This window comes from Aplysia californica, unplaced genomic scaffold (assembly GCF_000002075.1).
Source record: "Aplysia californica isolate F4 #8 unplaced genomic scaffold, AplCal3.0 scaffold00383, whole genome shotgun sequence".
Taxonomy (NCBI): Eukaryota; Metazoa; Mollusca; class Gastropoda; order Aplysiida; family Aplysiidae; genus Aplysia; species Aplysia californica.
Genome location: NW_004797653.1, coordinates 344,815 through 356,514, shown reverse-complemented (window position 1 = coordinate 356,514; position 11,700 = coordinate 344,815). Strand labels below are relative to the sequence as shown.

General features: G+C 40.1%; 1 protein-coding gene across 2 annotated transcripts in view; it reads left to right on the top strand.

Moving 5' to 3' along the window:
* Positions 1–9,129, top strand: part of LOC101855582 (probable G-protein coupled receptor 83) — a 110,493-nt gene extending 101,364 nt beyond the window's left edge. For both annotated transcript variants that reach the window (XM_005103635.3, XM_013085531.2), the window contains one exon: positions 7,714–9,129. In XM_005103635.3, the coding sequence (XP_005103692.1) occupies positions 7,714–9,089 (1,376 nt within the window). In that variant the 3' untranslated portion in view covers positions 9,090–9,129. The remainder of the gene's footprint in view (positions 1–7,713) is intronic.
* The last annotated feature ends 2,571 nt before the right edge of the window (positions 9,130–11,700 follow it).

Here is an 11,700-nt window from a genome sequence, read left to right as displayed (position 1 = left end):
TGATAATAATAATAATAATAATAATAATAATAATAATAACAATAATAATAATAAAGATAATAATAACTGAGAGATAAAAGGCTGTCACGTCAATACTTCTGGTGAGATGATAGTGTGCAAGATTCCCATTGCCTTGGAAGTGAAGGGCGATCGATGGCCTGTCGCGGAGCAGATCTTGTAGGCCGCTCTCATTACCCGGGAAGGTCAGTTTGTATGTCCTCGTCGGGGCATGCTGAGAAGGATAGTATGGTAGATATATCTTCTTTAGTTTAGTTTTAGTAGAGGTTTTACGGCGCTCGCAACTGCATAAGGTCTTATAAGCGCCACGATGTATCTTCACTAGCAACGACATTGGACCTGATGTAAATGAAGAGACAAAATTAAAGCAGAAAGTTCGGTCAGAGAAGAATGGTTTTTCAGAAACATACCCTTTAAAATACGCTACCTGAATGTTTTAACAGCATCTTTCGTTTTAATAAACAAGTCAGATTTCAATGTCACAACTTGTCTTTCGAAGAACAAAATTAGTCTGATTCAGGGGCTCTCGTGGCCTAGAGGTTAAGGTGTTGGCCTCTCATTCAAAGGTCCCGGGTTCGAATTCGGATAGCGACCAAAAAATTGTCTTCTCTAAAATTGTCTCCTATCACCTCCTTTCCTGCTCTCTAGCAATATTCTGTCGTCTGCTTTTGTCTCCTCTTTCTGCCCCCACCCACCTACCTCCTTTGCCCCCTTCTCTGGGCTCTTGACTATTTCTGCAGACTTTCTACTGCTACTCATTGGCTCCTTCTTACAGTTGTCTTTCTGCCACATCCCTGATCTTCTGGTAGGAAAGATTTACACCTAGCCTTCTCGGACTTGGGCGAAAAATCTCGGAGGGCCCGTGTGCAAGTTGCGCACGTTAAAGATCCCTTGGTGGTTTAAAATCGATAAGAGTAGGCTTCTGCCGCCACCCGGGCAAAATTCAAAATTTCCCACCAACTAAAAGTATTAGGTGTGTCCCGCGCGCTCATATGACCTTATGCAGTTGCGAGCGCTGTAAAACCCTTACAAAAAAAGTCTGTTTTATCAACGGAGGCTGTACGTTCGTTAGTCACAAAAGTGTTCATTTCATCACTGAAAGAATGTTCAAACATATCCTTGTAATAGCCAACAAATTAAAGAGACTTTTGCGTTTGAAAAAAACAACAACAAAAAACCCACCCCGAACGTGCATCGAGATGTCTGAAGCTTTTTAAAGAACTGTTTTTGTTCCAAGTATAGTTGTCACATTAACTATATTTGGTTCGGCTTGAGTGGCGGGCGTCGGTGGTCCAGTAGTTAGGCCACTAGACCCATAATCATAAGACTGCGGGTTCGGGGGTTCGAGCCTAAGCTCGGTCCGACGTTGCATAATTGGGAAAGACACTTTACACGAATTTCCTACTTTGGCTCGGTCCTTCCGGAGATGGGCGTTAAACTCGGAGGTCCCACCTCTTAAATAACCTAAACGCGTTTACAGGGGAGTTAAATCTGTGACATTTCACCATTTTTTAAACTCTCCTTTTTATAAATTTCTGGTTTTCTCATGTTTATGAAACATGTCTCGTATCATCCTGGATCCTTAAGGACATAAATATTGTAATGGTGGGAAAGAACTTGCTTTACACTTTTGTCTTCATTAAATGAGTGTTTACCACAGTAAAAAGCATTAGCACGCGTTATGGTAGTTGATCTGAAGTTGGACCAAAGTGCATAGTTGGCCTTGGCCTGAAGTCCTGAGGTCAAAAGGGGCGTTCTTGAATTTGTTTATGATGTTTCCAAGGTTCCCCATCACCTACACTCTATCCTACGCGAGATGGTCGTTAGATTCAGAGAAAGACATCAGACCCATGCAATATGCGACTGCAGTATATGCCTTCAATTTCAGCACTCTCCTTAAGCACTCAATATTGGTATCACAAATACCGAGCAGAATAGCCCATTAAGAGCAGAGAGCCATGGTTTCCGTAATTCGCACAATGCTCCACGCGTATGCCACAATTTCCACAGTGAAGAGGTCGCCAGTAAATAACGACATGATTTCGGATTTCCATTGACAATATTGGCAAACACGAATAGTATTGACAATATTGGCAAACACGAATAGTTATATAAATCTACCAATTTGTGAATTCGCGCATTATTGAATTATTATTTTTTTTTTTTTTTTTTTGCTTTTCTCTATAGTTGTTCCTTATTTAAAATAGATCGATAGAAGTTCGTTTATACTGTTAGAAAAGATTGGCCTACATTGTTCCTTTTAAACTTGGAGATGAAAAAGTACCAACAATACTTTAACTTCCATTTGCTAATTGAAAGTTTGAAATTCGTTAAGTTGTGTTCTTAAATTGTTTCATTTCGTTTGTAACGTTTTTAAAGCAATGTTTTTTTGGTAAGTGTTTCAACTGCATAAGATCATATGAGCGCGAAGGACACCCCAAACGGTTTCCAGTTGGTAGGTAATTTAAAATTTTGCCCGGGTGGCGGCAAAAGCCTACTCTTATCGATGTTGGACCACCAAGGGATTTTTAACGTGCACAACTTACTCACGCGACCTCCGATATTTGTCATCCTTGTCCCACAAGGCTAGGTGTAGATCTTACCTACCATAAGATCAGGGATGTGGCTGAAAGACAGCAGTAAGAATGAGCCAAGAAGAAGCAGTAGAAATGTTGCAGAAAGAGTCAGGGGCCCAGAGGAGGGAGCAAGTCAGAAAGTGGAGACAAAAGCAGACGATGAACATTGTTAGAGAACAGGAAAGGATGTAAAAGGAGAAAATTTAGAGAAGAAAATTTTCTGTCGCTATCCAGATTCGAACCCGGGACCATTGAATGAGAGGCGAGCACCTTAACCTATTGGCCACGAGAGCCCCCAACTTTAAAAAAAACAACTGTAGTCAACTCCCTTTTGTTTCTATCTGTTGACAAAGAATCTGGCAAAGTAGAAGAGAACTGACTCTGGGGACAACACAGTTTCGTCTTTTAAAGGAGCCTTTAAGCTTAATAAGTTGTTAAACGTTTTTAAAACCATATAGATTTTTCCAAAGGACGTAAAATTCGAAATAATGATCACACCTCTTTTTCTCTCTCATGAACAATTTCGGGGGTTTTTTTCAATTTCCTCTGGGGTTCTCATTTGTTTAATATGCCTGTCCAGACGAAATGCAGAAAAGATCACACTAATGCGGTTCGCTGAGAGATCTACATCATTTTAGATACGCATTGGACTCATTAAGCCTCATTTGCAAGTCGGGAAAAGGATGCGCTGGATTAGAAAAAAATTTGCGTATCTTGGTACAGATTCTGACGTGTTCTCATGTAGAGAGATTCTTTAGAGCATGAAGCAAGCGGAGTACGAGTTGCAATCAAATGTTGTAAAGTGTAAACTTGGATGAGTCGATGATATATAGTTTAAGTAAAGAGCTTGACCATTTGAGACTGATTGCAGTCAACCCTGTTTCACCCGTTACATATTCCTACCGATTAGGTTCATACGATGCAGACCCTCTGTGTTTCGTGTTCATTTTAATCAAGATCTCAGAGTAAAGTCACTGGGCTTAAGACTACTTTATGACCACCTGAGAGCTTTATTTGTCAACCGTCCTGTTTACTTTACCACTTTCTAGGTCTCTTCTTCAATGACTGTAACTCTACTTTTGTATTTCTGCCTGAATTTTTTTTTCGCGAACAAAAATTCAGTAGGTGAGCTCGCAAAGAAACCCCCAAAAATTTGCTCAGAAAGCCTCACTCTATTAACAATAACGGTACGTTTAAGCGACACAAAGAGAAACAAGTTTCGACTGCTATGGGAAAGCTCGTGAAACACTTTTGTTCTGATAGCCCCCGTCTGATAACAATATAGCAGTTTATAAAAAGAGAGAGGGGGCAGTGGTTGTTGTTTTTATGTTTAGGCTTTAAACCTATTCAAAAGATAAGAAAACAGACAAAGAATGCATTTGTACTGATTGAAATTAGCTTTACTTATGTCTACCCTTGTGAGCTATTTCTCAGAAAGAACTCTAGAAAAAAGCAATACTTTACAGGACAATGTTAGTTTTACAGATAAGTTGAAAGTCAATTCCAATATCTGCTTCAATATTACAGCCAATTGTGTTCTTTGCCCTTTGTTTAATTGTTTGTTGGGGTTTGTTTTATTTGCTGGCCTTTTCAAGCTTTTTCGCACCGGGAGGGGGTGGGGGTGGGTGCGTTTCTAAAAAGCCATCTGGAACGCCAAGACTGGGTTCTCAAGCGTATTATTATTATTTCTTTTGTGATGCGACAAATTTGACACTCCTCTTTATTGAACTTTACTGGAAGTTTTCCTTAAACTGCTCTGTTTTTATTCTTCTAGTTTTGTGTTTAATTAGTTAAAAATTCTGTCTTCTTTTAGGCAGATAATTCTTCTCTTCCTCAACTTGTGAAATAATCGCCTCTGCTTCAAATGACTTTTTCTTCAAGAAACCGAAAAGCGAGAATTGCTCAGGCATAAAGAAGGAATTTAGTTCGTATTAGTTCAACCAATAGGTGCGATAGGAATACTACTGGCAAGAGATTTCCACCAAGCTTTAATACATCCGTTGCTGTAGGCTTTTACAATCATCACACTCTCACACACACACACACACACACACACACACACACACACACACACACACACACACATACACATACACAAACCCAGCATTACACAAACGCACACACACACACACACACACACACACACACACTCACACACACACACACACACACACACTCACACACACACATTCAAAGAAAAATATCTGCGGAGTTTTCGTGTCTATCTGTGTATCAAGCACTAAAACACAAATTTTAATATAGGCCCTGTCTCCTTTACCTATACGTTCTCCTTCTCCCCACCCCCTCGCCCTTCCTCAAACCAGCCAGTTTGGGTGGGAAAACGAAGGTATCGAGCACGTTCCTATGTGCCCTGCCCAAGTTAATACGACAGAAAGTAAATTGTAAAATTAATTTGCTTACATTGATAAATCACTTTCCTTTGCCTTTTCTGCCGTCTTTCAGTTATCCCTTTTTCGATTTTTTATTATGATTTCTCTCTCTCTCTCTCTCTCTCTCTCTCTCTCTCTTTCTCTCTCTCTCTCTTTCTCTCTCTCTTTCTCTCTCTCGCTCTTCCTTTCCACTCTTCCTTTCCACTCTTCCCTCCCCACGACACATTCTGACGAACTGATCGCTTTTTATGTCTCTCAAAGATACTACAAAGAAAGAAGAGATCTTGGAACAAGAACACAAAGCCACCCCCAAAGTTTCCTCTCGTAGGGGAAAGGTTGGGTGGGGGGGGGGGGCAGGGAGGTGGGCGTGAGAATCTTTCCTGTGTCTCATTTCTCGATCTTCTTTTTTATTTGATTTGATCTTATTACAGCTGACGCCACACCCAAATTCACGACTTCCTGAGCCTTCTTTATAGGGTGTTAATTGATAATTTCGTCGTTGCCTTTGGCATTCTTGACTAAAAAATTCGAAGGTCACATACTTGTCAGTTAAATATTTCCTCCGGCTTGAAAGAAAAATCGTACACGAATAATGTCACTCATGGCACGGACTTCTTTTATTTTATTCGCTTTTTTTTTCTTTTACATTTTTTTTCAGCCAAAGTGACAACTAGAAGAATATTGCAAATATAGGTTAATGAAATTTTTATGCCACGGAGTTTTAGGAATACTATCATTAGTCTTCTAAGTCTCTTTGAATCGCTGAAACGTCAATATGACATTGAAATTGCTCTTCATCGCTTCCTCCCCTCCCCCCTCCCCATGCCACTAATACCCCAATATCTTTTTAGTGACCAAATCCAATTCCACCTTCAACTTTTCTACAGGACCAGGCAGGCTTCAAGTTAGAATGCTCCCCTTGTCGTACATAACTCAGTGTCAATAACAATGACTCTATTCCGTCAAGATTACTATTTCATATTATTTTCCGAAAATTCATTGTCTGCGAATAGCATTGCCTCAACAGTAACACCTAATCAAATGCCTCGAGATAGTTTTTCAGAGTCAAAAGGATATTTAGAAAAGAGATGATGATACAAAGACTGACAAACAGACAGATAGACAAATAAACACGAAGATTTCGCACTTATATGACCTGATTGTTTTATTAGTGACGTAAACTCGTACTAAGACTAAACACTAAAAAACATACAGTGCATGTGTGTGTTCACTATATTTTTGCAACCTGCGGTATTATAATGTATTTATACTGTAGGATTTTGACACACAGACGAAACCCCTCTTTCAATGTGGGATCGAAGTGGGAGGGGAGGAGTGACGGAGAAAAGATTTGAATAGTTTGATATTCACCATATTATGCATTTTCAAAACTGTCCTCAAGTTCGGGAAATGTACTTTAAATGATGTTGCAAAGAAGAAAAGCCACTGATGCATACTACGCTTGACCTGCTCGATATTGGTTTAAAATGTTGAAAATTCCACTATTCAAATAAAGAAACAATCTAAAAATGCTATAACAACCAGGGAAAGCTAAATCAAATAACTCTGCAGCAACCGAAGCGCTAGTGATCTGCACTTTGCGATTTAGTAGTTGAGACAAATCCGACTTCTGGCCATGTAAAACCTTTCCAACCTGACATCAAAGCACGATGGAAGAGTATTGCTGAGTAAGGCAACAAATCTAATGCAAATCTAATGCAGAGATTTTATTACAAGCTTTGATTCTGATTCTGATCTGTTTACCATCTTACAATATTTGATCTGTTAAGTGACCTAGACGTTAGAGCATTCTTTCTTTACTCTGAACATTCAGTTTCGCCCGAATAATCATTTGAGCTAGCATACGTCGCACTAACGTATAAATTAGCTCTGGCTTATTGTTGATCGGTGGGGGAAAATGTCATGTTTTTCGTGGGGGGGGGGGGTTCAAATTGATTTTTATTTCCTTTTTGCAAGCTCAAAATTAATCTTTTTTATCGTTTAACAATCACGAGACGTAAAAGTATAAACATTTAATAAATAGCAATACAATTTTACTCCCCGCAATTGATTCAGTATGCCAAGTAAGCAAACCTTGTTTTAATTCTGATACTTAGACTATTTGATTACTGAAAATGTAAATTACACTGCAGTGCTATATTTTCAACTGATTCAGTGTGATGCTCCTTTCGTAATTGTGGGCGGATTGTAGGCGTATTGTGGGCGTATGTTTTAGTTCGTGTTTTACAGAACTGGCAACACAATTAGGTCATACAAGTACCAAAGATTATGTGAGTTACAAGAGAGGTACAAACACAAAAATAAGGAAAAGAGTTAAGGACGATAGAGGTTTGGTAGGACAGAAGGCACAAATCACACCAGGGGATCCGCCAACCACCCACTCTTGTGAGCTTATATTCCAGAATAGAATACTAATTGATTCAATTTTTCCTTTCAAACCCTCAAAACGAGATTCTGATTCTACTACCTCTTAAAAGAACTGAAGTATCCTAATCTGTTCCTTGTAAAATCTAGTTCATTTCATGCTATCAACAGCAACAACAACAATAACAACAAAAAGAAGTACAACAACAATAGCAAAAGCAACAACAATAATAACAGCAACAACAACAACAACAACAACAACAATAGCAAAATCAACTACAACTTTAACGTTTTAATAAATTTGCCGTTGACTTGATCCTTATTTTTTACTTTTTTTCCCTCAGAACTCCCAGAATCGATTTACAACGAGGAGTTCCTGAAGCCGCTTATCTTCAAACACGCCACAAATTCTAATGGCACTGCTCTTATTGGAATCGACTCCCAACGTGATAAAGTTATGCCCCTGGCTGCCACTGTAGTTCTTCTGGCAGCCTATAGCGTCCTTTGCGTCATCTCCACCTTTGGAAACTCTCTCGTCTGTTACGTCATTTTCAAAAACAAGCGTCTACACACGGCGACCAACTACTTTATTGCCAATTTAGCGATCAGCGATCTTCTCGTCACTTTCGTGAACGTGCCTTTCAACATCTCTCGGAGTTTGCTGGTGGATTGGCCGTTCGGAGAGGTGCCATGCCATCTGGTCAACTATTCCCTCGTTCTCACTTGTTATGTGTCCACGTACACTCTCACCTCAATTGCACTAGATCGGCACAGGGTGGTGCTGAAGCCACTGTCAAGAAGAATGTCTAGAAAGTTTGCTGTAAGTATTCTCATTCTGATCTGGGCTGTGGCGATATGCCTCTCGTTGCCGTACGGCATGTACATGCGAGTGCTTAAAGTGAAATTTCTTATCACCACCGAGTTCCGACGTTGCCGGTTCATCGGTCCTAAGCCGTGGAGGGATTTCGAAAAGTTTCTTACGGTTACTACCTTCATCCTGCAGTATTGCGTGCCCTTCAGTTTGATAGCTATTGCGTACGGACGTATTGTGCAGAGCCTGTGGGCTCGAACCCACGTTGGAGCCGTCACGGCCAACCAGCAGCTGTCACAAGCCAAAGCCAAAAGGAAAAGCATCAAGCTCCTCATCGCTGTGGTCATTGTGTTCGCAATCTGCTGGCTGCCACTCAACATGTACCACCTGCTGACCGACCTTCACCCCAAGCCTGAGATGTTTCAGTACAATACGTTGGCCTTCTTTGCCTGCCACTGGGTGGCTATCAGTAGCACATGCTATAATCCGTTTGTGTATTGTTGGCTCAACGAGAATTTCCGGGAAGAGGTCAAATCGAGGTTCAGCTGCCTCTTCCGTCTGCCATGTGGCCGCGGGCTTCGCTCCGACTCCGCGTCCACAAAACTGGAGGGGAACTACAGGAAAGTGAAGAACGGACAGGGCAGCGTGGCCGCCTCAAGCGTGCTCAACCGCAGCGTCCGACGAGATCCGAACACCACCGCTACCGAGATTTTGAAAAATAACGTGTGTAGCACGCACAAGTGTAAAGAGTGTGACGTCATGGGCGTCCATAACAACATCACACCCACGGTTGATGACGACGATATGAATACAGACTTCACGGATGAAGCAGCTCAGGGGTTGATCCTAACCATCGAATGCAACGGCCAAGGCACTGCTACGTATCAGAATGGAATACGCCGTATCTGATCAGTGTACAGAGGATGTGAAATTCCGTTTTGAAAAAAAATATTGATAGTGTAGGAAAGGTTTCATGCTGAGCCATGTTGTAGTCCGACACTATGACGTTTCATGACGCTAGTATCCTTTCCAATCCAACGGATTTTGTTATGCTCAAACATGAAACAGAAAAGTTAAAGCGATAAAAACACAAACATGATGGGTTTAAAACGTCATTTTGATTGGGGTCGTTGGTCAAAAAAGTAGTGTGATAGTATACTTATATAAGTAAGCATTTATCGATCTATGTACGTGTGTATGTGAGTGCGTGCGTATGTCTCTTGTCGTGTGTATGTGTTCATGTGTGAGTACATGACTGTGTGTATGTGTGTGTTTGTTTGTTTGTATATGTAGGTGTGTGTATGACAGTGTGATAGTATTTGTTTGTGTGTGTGTGTGCGTGTGTGTGGTTTTGTGTGTGTGTGTGTGAGTGTGTGTGTGAGTGTGTGTGTGTGTGTGTGTGTGTGTGTGTGTGTGTGTGTGTGTGTGTGTGTGTGTGTGTGTGTGTGTGGACCATTTTAGTGATTTCACCCCCGCCATCCTTAGCTGTGAGTGAGGCACAGATCTTAGTTCATTATCTCTCGTTCCACATTCTCTTTAAATGTACTTATCGGTACATTATTGTCTAAATATATTATGTTTGCCAACAGCTGTAGAGTTTAATACTGTATGGAGGACAGATCTCTATTACAAATTCTTTCCACTGGAATTTGTTTAAGATCGTTCTGGGTCGCAAGGCAGGAAAATGGCACAGACAATCCAGTGACGGAAAATGATCTCACTGGCTAAAACGCAGAAGGATAAAGTTTAAATGACCCAAATATCTGGGAAGCGTTTAAATCAGAGCTCTTTTATTATAAAACTCCACTTTGGGAACACAGTGTATCACTGACAGTTTTCGTTTTGCCCTGCGACTTTGCGTAATTCATTTTGGTTATGATAGACATCTGATTCGTAGCACATACATAGTGTCAGTACGAAGATGGAAAATTCGTTTCGGTGTCTTTCTGATTCAGTGTTAAAGAGCCCTCGGCTTTGTGTGATTCAGGTAGGAACTTTTTACGTCCGGATCAAGAGGTGAGCATCTTTCTTACACGTACAAGAGATGGGATACAGCTGGACAGAGGTGGATACTATATCCCCAGGATAGAAGTACAAGGAGAATTCTTGTTGGTGGTCTATACTTCAGCCGGTATGGAGTGAGGAAAAAACTGCTGTTGCGGCTGCTGCTGATGATGGGGAGAAGGATCTCTATCTTACAACATCATGCTGTTCTCTTTCGTCGTGAGAGTCACAGAACGTTCAGAACTGTGACGAATCTGGGGATACATTTTGTTGAGATGTTAGATCGGTGGAGGCTGGACCACTAAGATCAGATAAGATAAGACAAGATAAGATAAGATAAGATAAGTCTTTATTGTCCAGATCCTAGCCCATTTGTTTGGTCTTTCCATCTCGTACACAACGCACCACGTGCTCACACCCTTGCATACAAGTTCTCTCTCATATCCTCTCCTATACTCATATTAGTGCACATAAACATAAAAAACAACAGAATGCTTGCAGTTGAGAAACAGGCTCACAGTCACATGAAAAATATTAATGAACATAGATAACATTAAAAATGATCAGGTAGACACTTTAATTAGCATTCTGATTGTAAAGCACTGATATCCCAAAATGCGTTGTATTTAAAAGACTCAACATAATAAGCTCAACACAATATTTTTTTATGTTTGTTGTTGAAGTTTACAAACTTTTTTTGATTTTTTAAAGTGAAAATAAAGACTAACGTATACTTATGCAGTACTTACAACTGACAGCATATTGCGAAACTGTGTACTGCGACGTCAGTGAGCGAAGAGAATTAGGTCAACTCGCTCTTAATCATGGCAGAAAGCAAACTGTTAATTGTCATTGTGCCCAGCTGAAAAAAGTATGCTTTTTCATTACCTCAACTTCTTTAAAATTTAGTACCAACAAATGCCGTGTTGCTGAACTATGTACGTATAACATTTTATCTTACGACGTCAGGCTTGTTATGTGATATAAAAGTATATTTCCTTTTATTAATGTACTTGTTAGCTTTTCCCCCTTGGTATATTAAATGGCGTGAATTGTCTCATTGTTATGCTGTTTAACATGAATGATATTGTAATTAATTACTATAAATCTAGAACAATTAAAAACAAATAAATAAAGATTTTTAATTGTTTTGTGTTTTTTACAATTGTTTGAAACTGAGCTTGTAACTTACCTGGAAGACAACAACCCAACCCCTCAGCCCTCACCCCCTCCTCGAACTCTGCCTCTTGAGAAAGAATAGCTTCCTCTTTGTTGGAGAATGCTTCTTTTTCCAGAGAGAGTATATGTAAAAAAAAATATTTAAAAAATAATAACTGCATCTTTCATAAAGCAACACATACGACTCACAACTTATGATTTGGAAGGGTCTTTTTAAATAAATGATCAAGATATATTCAAGGCAACGTAGCCCACAGCGATTTTTTTCATCAGGACATATGTCAAGTGTCTAGCTCGAGTCATTAGATCTTAGTCACGTTACGCTTTTCTGTCTGGT